The sequence below is a fragment of the Acanthopagrus latus genome, chromosome 17 (assembly GCF_904848185.1).
Source record: "Acanthopagrus latus isolate v.2019 chromosome 17, fAcaLat1.1, whole genome shotgun sequence".
In the NCBI taxonomy this organism is placed as follows: Eukaryota; Metazoa; Chordata; class Actinopteri; order Spariformes; family Sparidae; genus Acanthopagrus; species Acanthopagrus latus.
Window position 1 is genome coordinate 30,762,607 of NC_051055.1, and position 18,378 is coordinate 30,780,984.

Consider the following 18,378-nt stretch of genomic DNA (forward strand, 5'->3'; position numbering starts at 1 on the left):
CAGTAATGTTCTGAAAAAGGTTTTATCTTATTATGACTTGCAGAAACCTTGACTAGAAATAATGGACACAACTACAGAAATAATCTGTTATTTCGGCTGCCTGCTCAATTGTCATAAATCTTTCTGGATCAAAGTCTCAGCTGAGTGACTCATGTGAAGGTTAGCAGAGGAAGTCTGTGGGTGACAGCGACTGAGATGAAACGGAGGGGGATGTACGACGGGGCAGCGCTCTAAATTTAGCCTTACAGAGAGAAAAGGGAGTCGGAAAATGTGTTTTAGCGTTTGCGATGTGACTGTAACGACCACAGACAGGAAGCTGCTGTCAGCTCGATGTCGGGCTGCAGCTTCTCCAAACCTTCGTCTGGATCATCGTGTCGTCTTCACGGGTTTGTAGACCAGAAACACGGACGAGCTGTCACCTTCTCACACTTCTGAGGAATGTGTGAATTCAGTTTACATTTTCAGTTTTGGTTCAGCAGTTAACTGGGGGCCTAACATGACAAAACCATAAACTATGTGTGAGTAATAAGGAGAATCGTGGTCAAAATGGCGGCACAATCAGTCACTGTAGATACAGTTACTAAACGCATCTCGAAGTGCAGAAGATGTCGGCCTGTAATGTCTGTTTTCAGTGTTTCAGTGTACGGAATCAAGTCATTGTCCCACATTTTGGAGCCAGTGAGCTCAGTTGGTCATATTCAGAGGATTTGTCGCTGCAGCGGTTCTGGGTTCAGGTCTCGGCCGGGGGCCTCTGGTTTCGTGTCCTGTTTCCTGTCATCTCTGAAGCCGTCCTGTCAATAAAGACATACAGGCCAAGAATGAAAACTAAAGGAGTCTGTTTTCAGGTCAAGTGTTGCTAATGACACAGATAGCAGATACGGTCGACATCAAGTTGTTTGGCCTTGTCTGGTTCCTGGTTCAAGTCCTGAACCAGGTCAGAAAGTAGTCATGAAATGCAGATTGTGGATGAACTTGACCTACTGAGTGTTTATAAAAAGACATAGAGGTGGGAGGAGGGAGGAGAGAGGAGAGAGGTGGGAGGAGGGAGGAGAGAGGTGGGAGGTGGGAGGAAGGAGGAGAGAGGAGGGAGGAGGGAGGACGGAGGAGAGAGGAGGGAGGAGGGAGGAGAGAGGAGGGAGGTGGGAGGAAGGAGGAGAGAGGAGGGAGGAGGGAGGAAGGAGGAGGGAGGAGAGAGGAGGGAGGTGGGAGGAAGGAGGAGAGAGGAGGGAGGAGAGAGGAGGGAGGAGGGAGGAAGGAGGAGAGAGGAGGGAGGAGGGAGGAGGCATATGTAATGTAAGGCAGTGAGTGAAGGTGGGAGTGTGTTTGGGGACAGAGCTGATGTTTACACCTGCAGAGATCACCTGGGAGGAACTGATTCCCTCAACAGACGGGATATTTTAAACTGAAGACACAGAAAGAAAGAGTTCAGTCAGTAAAGATGAGAAGAGTTGTGTTCTGTGATGATTTTCATGATGTGGCGGTTTGTTTTTTAATTTTTGTTCAGTGAAACAGTATTTCACAGCGTAGTCACGGTTCATTTCATCAATAATTACAGTGCAGCATGATTAAAGCTGGCTAATGGATGACTTTAGTGAACCTGTTACTGTTGAACAGGGGATGATTGTCACTGAGCTGCCTCCTGAGAACAAATCACGTTTATTTTTACATTGAAATTAATCATGGACAGTTTTGGTGACTGTGAAGGTGACTGGACGTCGTTCTGCAGCGAGATCAGTTCGATCCACTCACTCACCTGATCGTTCAGCTGTTTGCCTTCAGAAAGTAACGCAGTGAAAGTTTAAAGCAGCAAACAATCAAAATACTCAAAGCAAAACAGAAGTATGTCAAACTGTCCTGGAGCTCCTGAGTAAATGTACTTAGTTACATTTCATCACTGCTTGTTTTATGGTGTCTCCAAGAAAAGACGGCAGGATTTAGCGACGTGTTGGATTCTGAGAAACTTACTAGAAATAATTCTCGTTGCGTTTTGATATCTTGACCCCTGAGACCTTCCTGTTGCGGCTCGAGTACGTTTGTGTTCACAGTGTTCTGTTTCGCCTCCTCAGGTCTCCTGGCGTCTCTACAGAGCACGCTCAGTAACCCCTCCCTGCAGTCTTCGCTAAGCAACCCCAACATCCAGTCATCGCTCAGCAGCCACTCCTTCTCCAACTCTTTGAGCTCCGCCTCCCTGCACTCATCGCTCAGCAACCCCTCGCTGCAGTCGTCCCTCAGCTCCTCCCCCTCCCTGCCATCCTCCCTCAGCAGCCAATCGCTGCACTCCTCCCTCAGTAACTCCTCCCTCCAGTCGGTGTCCAGCAGTAACCCCAGCTACAGCAGCGGCGTGGGCGGCTCCAGCTCCTGCTCCTCCTCCTACTCGCCGCTGCTCAGCGGAGGCCAGCCATCGCTCAGTACGTCGCCACGGAGACGAGCTCAGCTCTCCCCGCTCATCCTGCCCATGGGAGGGGAGTCACGGAGGCATCACTCCAAACAGTTCTCCCCCACCATCTCCCCCACTCTGTCCTCCATCACACAGGTAGCAGCCACACCTCTTCACACATGTGATGAACATGTATCCTAAACCACATCGAGTGCACCCAGAAGACATGTTGTCTCTAACATCAGACCTCCCTCCCCACAGGGCGTCCCTCTGGACACCAGCAAACTGCCTCTGGACCAGAGGCTGCCTCCGTATCCACTCAGCCAGTCCCACCAGCACCAGCCGGGCTCCCACCAGCCTCTCCCCGGTCTGCAGGGCTCCCAGCCCGGCCAGCAGCCTTCTCAGATGGGCCAGCACCACCACCAACAGCTGCACCGCCTCCAGCAGCAGCGGCCGAATTCTCAGCAGCAGCAGCAGCAGCAGCAGCAGCAGCAGCAGCAGCAGCAGCAGCTCCACCTGCAGAACCTCCGCAACACACACAACCAGCACATGCAGCACTTTGGAACGGTAGGCCGTTGGGTCAAATTGGAGGAGATGAGATTAGATAAAGAAGGATTAGATAAAGATAACATACAACACAAACACTCATGGCGTGTTTCTGTGCAGCAGCAGAGGTCGATGGGGCAGCAGGTGAACTCGGCGAACGCGCAGCAGCTGATAAAGAACGAGAGGCCGATGGATCAGTGCGTCCAGAGCTCCACGTCCTCTCAGTGTCACGTCAAACAGGAAGCGGAGCAGCAGCTGCCTCAGCTCCAACAGATCAGCCACAACCTGGCCACCGACCTCTACAACGTGAGTAACTCCATCACAGCAGCGCTGACAGTGGCAGCCTCTCAAGTCCTGCTAGCACCCCCTACAGGCTGTGGTGTGTATTACAGCCACAACATGAAAGTGTTGAACAGGGCAGACAACATACTGATTATTCATCTATTCTTTACCTTATTAGATTATTTGATTTTTATCGTTTGATAGAGAAGTTATAGGAAGATCAAGATGATTGATCCACAGCAAACAGAGGGATGAGAGAAGGATCGCTCCTCCCTGACTGTGTCTCACATTTCTCAGGAATTCCGTGTTGTTTGTGATTCAGAGACACATAAATTGATGGATGAGAACACAGTGGCTTTGAACAACCAGAGTCCTGTCAGGATCCACTGCTGTAGCATCAGTTCTTCTCCTTCTCCTTCTTCCCTTGCCAAACTGGAAGTTATCCAGCTCGGTCTGCAGAGTCTAAAAGACTTACAGCCGTCCACCTGAGATCGTAGCACTCAGGATGGATGCTGATTGCAGGTGTGAACAGGACCTGTGTTTGTGTGTATGATGTGATAGATGATGTGTGTAGGTGCCACTTAGTCGCAGGAGGTCATGTGCTGATTTAGTTCAGTCTCCTCTTAGTCTGAATTTCACAGCTGGCAGCGAAATAACAAGAAAATAAGATGTTTTTATTCATATTTGAGATTACAGAAGACGTTCAGTGAATAACAGGCATGAAAGTGAGAGTTATCTGGTGTCTGACCTCATCTCTCTGGACCAGCAGTGTCATGTTCACTGTGTGATGTCATGCTGAGGTGAGATAAAGGAGACAAAGCACCTGATGCTATTTCTGGATGTTTGCTGAGTAGAAGTCATTGTCACAGAGAGACGGTGACACCCGGAGGCGTCCTGGGTGTAACGTTACAGAGATGACACTCCTGTAGAGATTCTTCACACAACTTTCTCCTCCTCCTCCTCTGACTGATTACACAATCCTGGAGAAGTTAAAGTTTGGCAGCTCGGTCCAGAAACTGAAGACTTAATCCTGGACACAAACTTGAGCCCGCTGTGTTGTTGTGCTGTACGTGCAGGTGTCGTCAGTGAAACAGTCTGCTTAGGCGACGTGTTCACCTGCATATTATAATTTAACATTTGAAATACAAAGAAAAGCATGTGTAAGATACCAAAGGAGAGAGAGGAAGGTGTATTTTTTAGTGTCATGATCAGTAACCAAGACTTATTTTAATGTTTTCCCAGGATGCCTTGTTCAACTCTCTACTGGACGACCCATATCTGAGCCTGCAGCTCACAGGCAAATCCAACCAGCAGGTAACGGAGCGATCTCACATGACACATATGAATATAAACTGCTAATAACACTGGCTGAGGGGGGTGTGATGTTGAGTTTACAGCTGACAGAACTGAGCCGACAGCATCACGATCAACTTATCTTTGTGGTTTTACAAAGTAGTTTTTTCCTCACGTCCCTCCGCCCTCGTCTCCTGTCATCTCCCATCGCTCTGCTCACAAATAAAGACACAAATGCTGTGCCCACACCCACAAAAATTATGATCTACGCCACACGATGTCGCCATTTTCTTTCTTTCTTTCTTAATTTTTTGGTACGCAAAGAATCTTGTGTGAGGCCACATTCCCCAGAAACAGGGAGAAGAAGGAGCGTCTGTCGGAGCCTTCGGACAGGGACAGACTTCACGCAGCGTTGTGACGTAATTGGCCTTCAGATGCTCCTGTGAAGGATGCAGACCTGAACTGAGACACGGCAAAAGAAAACTACTTTTAAAGGGACAGTTCACCCAATCACACACGTTTGAAACGCTCCACAGTGACGTCTCTTTCCAGAAATCCTGACCCGGTAACTCAAGATAATCCACAGATAGTTGTGAGCAACAACCGTCACCGTGCTTCAGCTCGGGATTCTGGGATGTAAACATTAATGCTTCGGCTGAGCTGTGACGTTAGCTGCCTGCGTTATAGGTCAACTATTAAATTAATCAGCAACTACTTTGATGATTGAAAATCAATTAGATTTTTTTCTTTTTTTTAAAGACAGAAACCTCAGAATTCTCTTCAGCTGTTTGAATGTGAATAGTTTCTTTGCTCCTGTGTGACAGTGAGCTGAATATCTTCGACATGTGAGGGCGAAACACTTTCCAACAGAACTGCCCTTTTTTAAAAACGTGACCTGAAGCCTGAGGGGCGACAGTACAAATGGTTCAAAGGGGAAAAGCCGCAGTTTTGTGACGTCAGAGTTTCTCAACTCATTCAAACATTCACATCTGTGTTCAGTCACACGTCACTGATTCCAGATGTGACAACAGGCGAGTGCATCAGCTCATTCTTCTCCTCGTCATCTTGGACATTTCCAACATGTTTTTGGACCAAACGATCGATGAATCTAAGAAACAATCAACAGATTGACTGACTGTGAAAATTATCTTTGGTTGCAGCTCTACTGACAACTGTTATTTATTTTAATTTCGTATTCAAATCATTTGAACTCCAATCAGATAAAATCAGGCTCGCCTCCTGACAAAACCTCGACGGCAGAACAAAACTCCTGGATGAAGTTTTTTCTTCTGTACTTTTGTCTGAGCGCGGCAGGATCAGCAGCTCCGACGTGATGCTGTTAAGATTTCACACAGTTTACTTACATCAGTGCTTCACCGGACATGCTGGTGGACTTCGAGGAGACTGTGCCTCTTTCAGTCTTTCCGTCGTGAGTTCTGGCATCAGACGACTCAGAAAGGGAGTCTGGGCTGAACAGGAGCTCTAACGGCTCCTTGTGGACTTTCAGGCGGCTCAGACAGGGTTTACTTTGGTTTATCGGTCTTGACACAGATCCAGTCTGAGTTATTTGGACAGTTATTTCTATTTCATCCCAGAACCCAGATTCAGATCAGCAGAGCTCCATATTGGAGCCTTTTTCTTCTTCACGCTGTCTCATGAATTTGTTTTCCTGAATCTCAAATAAGCCCGAGGACGTCGTGGATATGAGCTTGGTTTTTTTTTACCACGTGCAGTTCAACTTGTATTTTGTGTCACTGGTGATGAAATAAATCCAACCCAATAGATTTCCAGACGTTGAGATGTAAGAAAACAAACTCCTTCACGCCGTCACTGATTTTGTACCGTGTTTGTATTTCCTGCCTTACGTTTGCATCTGTTCTGCTCTGCTTCAGTTCACAGCGGACGGTCAGGGCGACTGTCTGTCTCTGAACCACGGCGGGCTGAGCTGCAGCAGCACCGACAAGAACCAGTTTCCCTGCAACACCCAGGGGCCCCTGGACATGCAGGACCCCGGGGACCAGCAGCTCCTCAACAACCAGAACCAGAACTACAGCGGCGGGGACGGACGACACAACGTGCCCAACATCATCCTCACCGGTGGGTATCAGCTGGAGTCATCACGGCCTCTGTATTAACAAGACGAACCGATGTGTAAGTCGGTAACATGAAGCTGTTAAATCACAGGACAAACACTTCTGATCATCCGTATATTTCATAAGAACTGAAAGAGGACATGATTTCATTGGTTCCTTAAATGTTCCTGAGAATCGAGCCGGATGTTTGTGGAAGTGAAGATGACTGCAGTTCAGCAGAAGGGGATCTGTGAATTCTGTAGAAAGTAACATTCAAAATAATCCAACATTGTTCCTCTCCTGAGATTTAAATAAAAGTATAGATTCATACAGATCACACAGGTGACGTCACCAGAGCACCAACTGAGGATTAATCCTCCGCTGAAACAGATTTCCTCCTGTTGGTTTGATGAAACTAAACATGAAACTTTTTTTAAAGGTTCAGTGGTTCAATGTGAGGATTTATTGTTTAGTATCATCGTTAATTTGATATCTTGTGCACTGTTTGTTAACCAAACAAGTGACTCTAACACCATTTTTACACCAAAATTAGTGTGTGTATTTTTTTTAAACCTCCTAAAAATAAGCAATTGACTGCAAAGAGGCGAGACTTCATCCGGCTGCATCCAGAAGATGTTAAACTTGTTTAAAAAGTCTTAATCATTAAAATTGTGAACTAGTTGCATCGTTTCTTCTGGAGCTGATGATGGAAGTGTGTTCATATCCTGCTGTTTGCTGCAGCGCCTCCCCTCGACATCTGGTGGTACTGCTGCTTTTCATCAGCAACTTATTATGATCATCCACATTATGAACACAAAGATGTTTCCATCCTTGTACATATTTAAGCTCAAATGAGCCTTTATTAGGTCTTTTGTCCAGTGTGAGAGGTACTTCATGAAATATTGAATCAATTCATCAAGAAAACTAAAATGCAGATTGTTTGATGACTTCGTATCAAGACGTCTGCTGTCGTTCTGTGTTCCTGATGATCTTCTCCGCCCTCCTTCCCTCCCTGCAGGTGACTCACCGCCGGGTCTGTCTAAAGAGATCGCCAGCGCTCTGTCTCACGTCCCCGGCTTCGAGATGGATCCCTTCTCCCTGGACGACCCGCTCAGGATGGACCCGCTGGCTCTGGACATGCTGGAAGGCGACCTGATGCTCGCCGACCCGGCTGTGGAGGACTCTTTCCGATCTGACCGGCTGAAGTGACCCCGGACCTCCTCTGCTCCAGGAGCTCGGTGGGACTCGGCGAAGAGACGGCCACCCGGGTGGAGGTGGAGGGGACCGGGACCAGCGCCGCTCCGCCGCCCACTCACCACTCCCCCAACCAGACGGTCTGCAGAGCGAGGTTTGGAAGCAACTCGGGAGGCTTCTCGTTGGCGATGAAGGACCTGAGAGTTCTGTCGGAGGTCGGAACGTGACTGAAGGAGGGGGAGTTCTCCGTCGAAGGCACTTAACTGAAAATGCTCTTGCAACGCTTGAAGTCCAGACAAACCAAGATGCTTCTCTTTTTAGGCATTAGCTTGTACGAGTCTTATCTGCATGTTCATGAAAAACGCACTCGCGTAAATGCAAACACGCAGGAATGAAGCGCTCACGTGACGTCGGCTTTATGTAAGAAACCGTCTGTACAAACCAGTAACGCTTGGAAGAAAAGCATTATGCACCCTGAATCATGTGGACCCTCCCTGACTGTTCTGTCGCTCCGCAGGAAGAAGCCGTGTGATCTGTTTGGATTGTTTTACCCCCAAACTGTCAGTCGGCGATACTGCTGACGTTTGGTTCCCTCTGCTTCATCAGCCACTTTGACAGGAGCTTAGCCATGACTTAGAAGGTCTATATATTTTTCTAAAAGAAGCTTTTCCTTCTCTGACAGTCACAGATGTCAAATTAACAGCCTTCTCCTCGGACCGAACCGGTCCGTTCAAATCACGAGAAATAAGTTAAAGAAAAGCAGGTTAAAGATTTGGGATGAAGTCGTCTCAGGAGTGCGTTCAGCCCCAGAAGGCTTCTTCTCTTCAAGTCTTCTGACTTCTGAAAACAATCATAATGTTGCCCCATGATTTTACAGTTCTAAAGCTTTAACCCTTTAAATGATCCTGTGATCAGATCGGATGCTTTCCTCTCGGGCCGCGTATCGTTCGGACCGATACCTTGACTTTGATACTGTTTCCTGAACAACACATGGCCTCGCGGCTCTCACCAGCTTCATAACACAAGAACTATAAACGTATTTGACTCCGTCTCTGTGCACAACCTGTGTTTTCCATGCACGCCTCGAGACAACCAGTCACCAGCACAGAGAGCCTGCTGCATGCTTATTGGCCCACTGACGCTGATGAGAATAATAGGCTCCGTGTCCAAAAAGCGCTGGCCGTGTGCTCAGGAGTGTCAGATGAAGCGTTTTGTATCGTCTCTGACCTCCATGTCGAGGCCAGGAAAGAGAAAAGAGCCTCGCTGACGTCACCTCAGCCTTTCTGAAAGTTGAGATCTCCGCCTGCTGCTGCAGACACTCGCTCCTCCTCGTTTGATTAGAGACAAATAAATTAGACAGATTTTATCCTTCTGTTTGACTCCTTCAGGTCCCTCAGTCATCATTTTCTCTGCTCAGCAGTTTGTTCTGAAGCATCTTTTCTTCACTGACCCTTCACAGTACGGCCGACTCTCTTTTAGCTAATGACATTAAACCTCCTGTCAGCTGATGAGAGTTAAGGAAATGAGCGTCCTATCTGATCACAGATAATCAGTCCATCTTGTAGTTTCTACATCGCTGCCAGTTAGACGAGTTTATTTCAACGAGCCGTGGTCTGAAACACGCTGCTGTCTGCCAGCGTGCAGATGCAGCGCAGCCGGGAAAACAAATTTCCACCATGTGATCGTCAGCAGCGTCACGTTTCAGCCTCGTCTGTTAGACGTCAGACGAATGAGCCGACGCACTCGCCTGTAGTCACTTTGAATCAAATTATGCATTTCAGTGGTGAAGTTGAATGTGTGGTGTGATGATGGAGGAGCAGATGTGACGTCAGGGTTTCTCTCCAGCTCACAGAGACGGAAACAACATGGAGGCTTCTGTCAGCGACGTGCTGCTGAATGTTTGACTGGCTGAGGAACTCTGACGTCACAAACCTGCAGCTCCTCCCCTCTGATGCGTTCGTACAGTCGGCCCTCAGGCTGCAGCTTTATCGCCCTGTCAGGTCAACTTTTAAAGGGTTGTTCCACCAATGTTGATGTTGATGTTGTGCCTGAACAGACTTAACGATTATTCTTATGTTTGATTAATATGTCGATCATTTTCTCGATTGATCGATGAGTTGTTTGGTCTGTAAATTGTTAGAAAATGTTGAAACGTGTCGATCAGAGTTTCGTCCTCACGTTTCGCTCCAACATTCAGTTTAACGTCACAATATTCACGTTTAACACGCCAGAGAATTCTGAGCCTTTTTTCTCATTGATTAACTAATTATCAAATAATTTAAAATTTCTTAATCATTTTTGCTTGAAACACAAACTTTTCACACAGTTACAAATTAAATTTGTTTCAGTTCAGGATCTGATCCTGATTCCACACGAGGATCAATCGATCGACAGAAAATTAATCAGCTGATATTTTGCTGTTTGATTAAACTTCCTCCAGATGATTTTTCACATGAAGATAATTATTTTTGGTATCATACATATATTTCACATTTCTATATGAAAATGAGGCTAATTAAAAGATTCACAGCGTTTTGTCTCCAGTTTTCTGAGAGACGATGCGCGACTGCTACGACTGCTGGATCAATATAAAATGATCGATTGTTGATCGAGCATCTTTAGAACATATTTCAGTGTTTTCAGACGGTTTATTGACCAAACATTTCGTCATATTGCAGAAAATAATCTGCAGATTGATTGATCAGTTGCAGTCACTTCCTGTTTTGTGATTTAACCATAAAAATCTGCAGGAAATGAAGAAGATGTCGTTTGTCTGTGAGCTTCATGCAACATCGACACAAATGCAGTTTTTGGTGGCATTGCCCTTTAACCCCAGTCACTGTGATTGGCAGCCCTTAGCCCCGCCCCCTCTCTGCCTGCACTTGCTGCACCTGTGCTTCTCGCCCGCCGCCGCGGGCCGGAGCGCAGGGACGTATTTTTATGTAACAAAGGTTCAAAACAAATCTTATTATTAATATTATTCTGACTATAAAGAAGTTTTATTTTTTAATCCAAAGTGGTCTGAATCTGTATGTACATAATTTCTCAAATAATATCTTTTAAAAAAAAACATAAAACAAACAGAATATTTAAGACGAGAGAATAAAAAACAAACTGCTTGTAGAAGTTGGAGGTCGGAGAGTTTCTGAACAACAGCTGCATGTGTGTGCGTGAGATCGTGTCGTCGGTCGTGTTCGTGTGTCTGTCAGCTGTTTCTGAGTTACTGAGAGTCTGTTCGCGTCGACCGGCGGCTGCAAGGAAGCTTTTAAATGTGGTGTAACTGTCCCTTTAATTGTACATGTAATATCATGAATGATAGAAAACTAAAGTCAACTTTCCCAGAGAATCGTTTCTATTTATCATCAACAAGAAAATCAGGTTGTTTGTTTTTCCCTCTGATGCCACAGCCGACCAATCACAGCAGTGTTTCCCAACCTTGGGGGCGGGACCCCTGTTCAGGGTCCCCAGAGGATTTACTCAACACAGTTTAAACATTATTATCAAATATCAGTTAAAAATTATTCAGATAAAACAAGAAATGAAACCAGTGATCAGTTTAATGTTTCCCAACTTTATTTATCAAGTTGGTTTGTGAATGACGGCAGAAAACAGAACAAACAAAACATTTCTCATCATATTCATCGTCTGAATTTGAAGTAAATTTGGGAGAAAAAATGGTCGAAAATCTTCTGTTGACTCGACAAAACAAGAAGTGTAATTGTAGAAGGATGAATTCAGGTTTTCTGTTTTCATTGATTTAAAAAACAAAATTTCATTATTTTTATTTTTTTCTTGATGTGAAACTTGAAATTCTAAATGTTGTGACTGATGTCGCTGCAGTTCCTGCGGTTGTTACACGCTTGGAGTGTTAAATAATTTTACATTTAATATTTAACGTCATCAATTAAAACTGCAAAACTAAAGTCGACTTTCCAAAAGAGGAATTTTAAATTTGTTGTTAAGAACAAAATCAGAGTTGTTAGTTTTTCCTCTGGTTGGTGGACTGAGAGGGGCGGGACCTCTGCTCAGGGTCGCCAGGTGAGTTCCAGGTTACAGGTGTGTAAAAACATTTTTATTCAGATTAAACAAGAAAAAACAAAACATGTGAAACCAGTGATCAGAAGTTTCCCAACATTATTTATTAAATTGATTTGTTAACGACTTTTCTAAAGAATGACTTGTTAAGACTTCATCGCTCGTTATTCGCCTGTTACAGACACGTCGTCCCGTATAGAAACTTAATTAGTTTAAATATTATAATTCAGACGAAGATGCCGGATGTCGTTTATGATTCTCAAGTTTGGTTACAAAACTCGTCCACAAGTGTTTGATGACCGTGTTTATATCAGCTGAAGTATCGATGAGTTAAATTCCATTTTCAGCGTTTAAAGTTTATTTAAATTTCATTTTTAAAGCAAAACCGATAAATTATGTTGTTCTTGTTTTGTTTTTGGTATTTTTAAATGCACTTCTTGGGGTTATTGCAGGTCTGGAAAGTTATTGAAATGGGTTTATGTTTCCAGGTTGTAAAATGTTTGGATCCAGAAGTGGACGTGAACCGGACGGGTCGTTAGTTTCAAATCCAGCAAATCGAAGCAGTAAAAGTCGTTTTCTGAGCTGGTAGTTAAAAACTGAATAATAATGAATGAGTCTGAAGACCGGGCGTCACTGCTGCCCCCTGCAGGTCAGTCCAGGCTGCTGCAGCTCGTTGTCGTCGTGTCCTCTCCGGGCTTCTGTAGCGCTGGTCAGATCCGGTCTGAATCGTAGTCGTTCTGACGTTGGTGTCGTCTCTGGGTTCTGATCTCTGTGCTGCTGTCGGATCATGTGGAGGCCTGAAGCTGAAGCTTAAAATAAATATGTAAGAAATTCATTTTAAAATAAAGTGAAATGATACAGGAGAAATAAATGCATTTAAAAACAGAAATAACAACTTATGTCACATTTATGAATCAATTAATGGCTGCATTTATTTTTAGTATTTTCTTGGTGCATTAAAAGTCAAATAGATACAAAAATGAAATATTATTTGTTTAATTTTAGAATATTCCCATTGAGATTTAAACTCTTTCACAAAGGAGCCAAGACTCATAAATCAACAACATCTGTAACTATGAAACAATTGAGAAGCGAGCGACGATCAGAAAACGACATCAGGCTGATGATGATGAAGATGATGATGTGTTGAAACATTTCTTTAATGCTTTTATTTGTCACTTTCAGGCCTCCATAGTTTTCCTCACCTGGAGAGGAAAGTTCTGTTGTTAGAGCAGAGGTCGGTCCGGTCGGCGCCGGCAGCCGACCAGGTTTCAGTCAGAGATTAAAACTTGAGGACGTGTTTGTGTTGTCGTCGTCTGGTGGACCAGGAGGTGATGAAGGGGGGCGGGAAGTCGCTTCGTGCAGCCATGTTGGATTAAATGTTACTGTGCTAAAGTTCTGACCAGGACGGAGAGTTAATTTGATCCGCTTGTTGTTTGAGCTGGTTTCAGAGTTTGGTTCTGTCGGGCAGTGAAGCACCGAGTGTTCGATGTTCCTGTAGGAAGACGACTTTTAAACAAATTAAACTTCAAGCTAAAAGGCTTTTTAAAACCGATTTCTTCACTTAATGTTGGTTCATCTTCATACGAGTTATTAGAAGACTGAACTCTTTAACACATCAGATTAATCAGGTTTGGATGGAAAAGTCCGGAAACAAGATTAAAAGTTTCATCCAAACGAGATTAAAGAAAGAAAATTCAGCAACAAGGAACAAATCAGTCTGACAGAGACGACATCTTTATTTTCTAGATGTAGTTTAACAGGAAATACATTTATATTTAAGACATTTTCATTTTAAAAGCACAGTCGTTTTATTTTGACGCTATTGAACAGGAAATCAAAAAATAAATCACCCTTTAATTCTCCCACTTGTTTGTTACACTGACGTCGTCCTCCACCTGTGTGTGTGTGTGTGTGTGTGTGTGTGTGTGTGTGTAGCATCTTGCCTGATATGCAATAAACCTGTTGTGAGTTAACATGCAGTTCCAGACTCTGCCAGTAGGGGGAGCTGTTGACCAGCGAGGTAGTAAGTGTGTGTGTGTGTGTGTGTGTGTGTGTGTGTGTGTGTGCAGACTAGGGATCAGTTAAAGGCCATATTTCATATTTTTTCATATTTTCTATTGATGTATGATATTAATTTCTCGTATTATTAACGTTATTGTCAGTGGTCGTGTGGAGGATGAACTGAGCGCTCTGCGTCGTTTCGCTTTGTATTTGAATAATAAATTGACTTTTTTGTTGTTGTTGTATTCAGATTTTTATTTGAACCTTGTCATAAATAAATCAATAACCAGGGAACGTTGAGTGTGTTGTTGTACATATGAACATGTTTTCAAACCAGAGGTGCTTCTGAAGCTAACAGGAGAGATTTTTAAAGAGACTGTACCTTCACATTATTTTACAGAAAATAAACAAATGAAACCTGGAACAGCTGATTTCTGTTTGTCTTCCTGCACTTTGACTGTGGTCACATATTTATACGAGTACACTGTCAAAATACTGTTACAAGTAAAAGTACTGCATTGAAAATATGTTTGAAAAGTACAATCAGGAAAATGTACTTGAAGTATTCAAAGTAAAAGTACTTAATGTCACTGTGACTGTTGAACTGTTATAGCTGACTCAGGATTTTATTATTATATTATAAATTAATATTACAGATATTTATTAATGTATCATGTTGACCTTCAGCCGGATCGTCCCCCCAGAGACTTTGGATAATAATGATGATAATAATAATAATAACAATAAGTGGTAGTAAGTGTTCTTGTGTATCATATATTAAAGTTGACATTTGCAAAGTGCATTAAACATAAAACGATTTTTTTCAAAAACATTTAAAATGTATCAAGAACAAAACATTCAAAACTTTGTTTTGTTTTTGAATATCTTAGCCTGTGATGTAACTAACTAATGGAGTAAATATCTAGAAAGTAGCTTGAGAAGAAAATGACTCAAGCAAAGTCCGTTTACCTCCGATGAGCACGTGATCACAGGATGTTTGATACGTAGATTCCACCACAGGACTCGTTGGATGCAGCTTCAGCCGGATCGTCCTCTCCAGACTTTCATTAATAATAATGTTGACACGTAAAAACGTCCGTCTGGAGACAGAAGCAGGTGTTTCCACCCAGAACCGGATCTCTTCTGACCCAAACTCATGTTTCTGTTCCTAAACTGGACCAGAACACGAGAACAGCGTCACAGCATGAAACCGAACCTGCAGAAACGTGAAGTTTCAACTGATCAACATTAATTCTTCTGTCAGAGTCACTTTCATCCTTCAGTAACATGTAACTACACAACATTTAACACAGTATCTTTAATTTTACTCACATGTGATTTTCACTGCTGGTGTCACAGTTTGATGACAGGACAACACGCGCGCGCACACACACACACACACACACACACACACACACACACACACACACACACACACACAGTCTCCAGTGTAAATGAGAATCGTGTTAATTATTTTGTGTGTTGATGTGTTATGATATAATGTGGCTGTTGTGTTGAACACTCACACTGAGAGGAAACGTGTTGTTGTGACGTTTTGTGTGTTGAAACATCAACAGACACGATAATTCATCCAGCTGCTGCTTCACTCTGACAGCTGCGTCAACACACACACACACCACACCGGATACAGGGGAGCCGTGACTTCAAAATAAAAGCACAAAGTCTGTCATAAAAAAACAACTGAAGAATGATTTAATTTCAGTTTCTTTATTCTTTATTTGTATTTGTGTGATTTCACTGCTGAGAATCTGAGATATTTTTAATTAAAACTTCATGAAAGATTAAAAAAAAAAAAAAAAAAAAAAAAAACCTAATGAAGCAAATCAAAGAGACTCACCTGGTTCAGGTGTTTCCTGCAGACCAGATCAGACTCTCCTGGTCTCATGCTGCCTCTCAGTGTCTGAATACTGATTGATCCTGGATGCCTGCTGACACAGCAAATCAATCACACATATTGATCGGTGACATTCTCCTGCAGGGCAGCAGCTCAGCGAGGACGCCGAGGTCACGTCCTCATAAATGTTTCTAAACATGAATCATTTACATCACAGCATTACACACACACACACACACACACACACACACACAATAATGTGGTTTTATGATTAAATGATTAAATATATCTGACATAACTACAAAGAGATAAAAGACACAAAAAGTGTAATTGAGCAGTTACTTGACTTTATATGTCAAATCATTTGTCAGGAACAATTATCTCAAAGACCTGAACTAGATTTTTGTCGTTATTTTATTTAAAGATAGATTTTACTTGACTAAATTTCTCTGACAGCTTTAGTTTATTTACAAATTCAGATTTTTTATACACAAATCACATGAAGAGTTTATAAATGATGAACCAGCCGACAATCAGTACATTCTTGGTATTTTTAACAAAAACGTCCTTACAAACAAATTAACTTGATTATTATTAATAATAATACCATTATTATTAAACGTCTTGGAGGGGATTCTCCAGCTAAAGGTCAAACTATATATGAACAAATATATTTTAACAATAATTAACAAGAACGTTACATTACACATAAAACGTGAAAATGTAAAAGAACGACTGAAAAATTTAATTATTTCATTTATAGAGTTTGTTACTTGTACAATTACTCATGTAACTGTACATGAATATTTCCATTCCCTTCTACTTTATACTTTCACTCCACTGTGGGAGGCAAATATTGCACTTTTAGTCACTTGTTACTTTACAGATTACATTCTGCATCAGAGCCAAACGAGCGCAATGAACTTAAATGCATTTATTTTAATCGCAATTAGACAAAAATACGAAAACACTGAGTCCCTGTATAGTAACCATAATTAAACTCATCGCACACTGTATATATACATATAAATATATAAATATATGTAGAATTTACTTGTACTTTTACAGTAAAATCAGAAACTTCAAGACTTTTACTGAAGTACTTTTTGTATGTAAGTAGTATTTGAATCCTTACTTTTACTCAAGTATGACTGAGTATCTGATTACTTCCTGCACCACTCAGGCTTTCTGTAAGACTCGGTCAGACCTTTATTCTGAAGGCTGTGACCGGAAGCAACATGTCGTCCTGTGCGCGGCTCGACGCTGCGGCTCCTCACGGCAGACAGCAAACATGGACGTCACATGTGAGAGAATGACCGAAACATGATCCTTCCAGTTATCTGTGGGACAAACCAGCAGAGACAACAAGGTACGAGCGACATCACGACACTTTCAGCGGGTTTATCCGTCGTGTTCACGGAGCCGCTCGCGGTGACGCCGTGAGACGAGCCGCCTGTTAGCTAGCTAACGCGGCGAGCTAACAGACGTTAAAAGGCAAGTCGTTTAACGGGAGCCTCGGTGCGCCCATTATCGGACACGCCTCCAGCCAACGCGCGTCTTGTCTAACCGTAGCCGAATGAACACAGCAGCGTTTAAACCGAAAACCTCGGTGTGTGTGTGTGTGTGTGTGTGTGTGTGTGTGTGTGTGTGTGTTTTCAATGCGTGTGCGCGTATCGGTCACGATAGCTGGCAGCGCGCTCGTGCGTGTGGTTCATTTTAAACACATTTCTTGTCTCGGTTTCAGTTTTGAACTGTGAAGGCGCGCGATGAGAACAGCCTGTTCCCTGGTGCTGGACCGGTTCTGGTTCTGGTTCTGGTGCGAGTCGCGTCCATCACAACATTCACGAACCAGGACGAGAAACGAGGTGTCAGCGGGTTTCAAGCTGCGTCCGATATTGGAACCAGCGCGCTGGGTGACTCCGGGGGGCTTCCGCGCGTTGCAGCGGCCGCGACCATCGTCCGCACACGGAGCACATCAACACACGGAGCCGTCAGACTGCACACACAGCGGGATATTATCTCCCGATGATTTACTGTCAGAAACCGTTTCTGCTAATACATGAAATTAAATGAAGCAGAGCCCTGTCCGATAATGGAACCCGAGCTGAGAGGGGGGTTTTGGTGTTAAAGCTCCGGCAGCTGCTCGGGCCTGTTGGTTCACTGCAGCTCATCATCTGAGCTGAGAGAGGAGGGAGGAACAGGAGGACCTGCCTGCCTGCCTGTCTGCAGGTCCAACTGTCTGTCACTTAATAATAATGATGATAATAATAATTTTATTTTTCAAAATAAAGCTGTATTAAAGGGAGGAAACGCCACAGAAATTGTAATTGAACAGTTAATTGGAGACATGAGTCGTAGGTTAAATTGTGTGTTTTTTGAACTGAGTTTGGTTGGTGGCCTTTTTCAGTTATTTCTATAAAATATGACATATACGTGAACATCTTCTAGCTTGGATTGTCTTTTCTCCTTGATGCCTGCGTCCGCTTGAAGGCGTCCATGTTGTTTCACACGGTTGTTCAGGTGAAAAGTGACAGGTCGATATTATCAGCTGATCACAGATGCATCATGTCAGCATGTATGGCATCCGATACACACCGATATGAAAACCCTTTGAGAGGTTATACTGCAGATAAAGATGCTTCTTCATACGTGCCGACCAGAGTTTGTTCCTCCGCAGCTCGCGTGTTCACTTGGCGGCGATGTGTTGCCTCTATGAATTA

The 18,378-nt window shown here is 43.6% G+C and overlaps 2 protein-coding genes and 1 long non-coding RNA gene across 7 annotated transcripts in view; 2 read left to right on the forward strand and 1 right to left on the reverse strand.

The window, feature by feature from the left end:
• The window catches only part of LOC119006183 (CREB-regulated transcription coactivator 2), a 34,567-nt gene extending 20,470 nt beyond the window's left edge, over window positions 1–14,097 (forward strand). For 2 of the 4 annotated variants that reach the window (XM_037074635.1, XM_037074638.1), the window contains 6 exons: window positions 2,067–2,533; window positions 2,639–2,944; window positions 3,044–3,229; window positions 4,448–4,519; window positions 6,391–6,595; window positions 7,589–14,097. In XM_037074635.1, the coding sequence (XP_036930530.1) occupies window positions 2,067–2,533; window positions 2,639–2,944; window positions 3,044–3,229; window positions 4,448–4,519; window positions 6,391–6,595; window positions 7,589–7,779 (1,427 nt within the window). In that variant the 3' untranslated portion in view covers window positions 7,780–14,097. The remainder of the gene's footprint in view (window positions 1–2,066; window positions 2,534–2,638; window positions 2,945–3,043; window positions 3,230–4,447; window positions 4,520–6,390; window positions 6,596–7,588) is intronic. The other 2 variants (XM_037074636.1, XM_037074637.1) reach the window with 2 other exon arrangements.
• Window positions 13,839–16,927, reverse strand: LOC119006190. 2 transcript variants are annotated; one of them, XR_005070706.1, is made up of 4 exons: window positions 16,794–16,927; window positions 15,662–15,749; window positions 15,330–15,465; window positions 13,839–14,976 (listed from the first exon to the last, which is right to left on the reverse strand). It is a non-coding gene; the product is annotated as an uncharacterized LOC119006190 (long non-coding RNA). The 2 variants fall into 2 exon arrangements; XR_005070705.1 differs by having other exon boundaries at window positions 13,839–15,465.
• Window positions 16,881–18,378, forward strand: part of LOC119006179 (DENN domain-containing protein 4B-like) — a 34,414-nt gene continuing 32,916 nt past the window's right edge. Inside the window, exon 1 of the mRNA XM_037074624.1 lies at window positions 16,881–17,027. The gene's annotated coding sequence lies outside the window, so the exon portion shown is untranslated. The remainder of the gene's footprint in view (window positions 17,028–18,378) is intronic.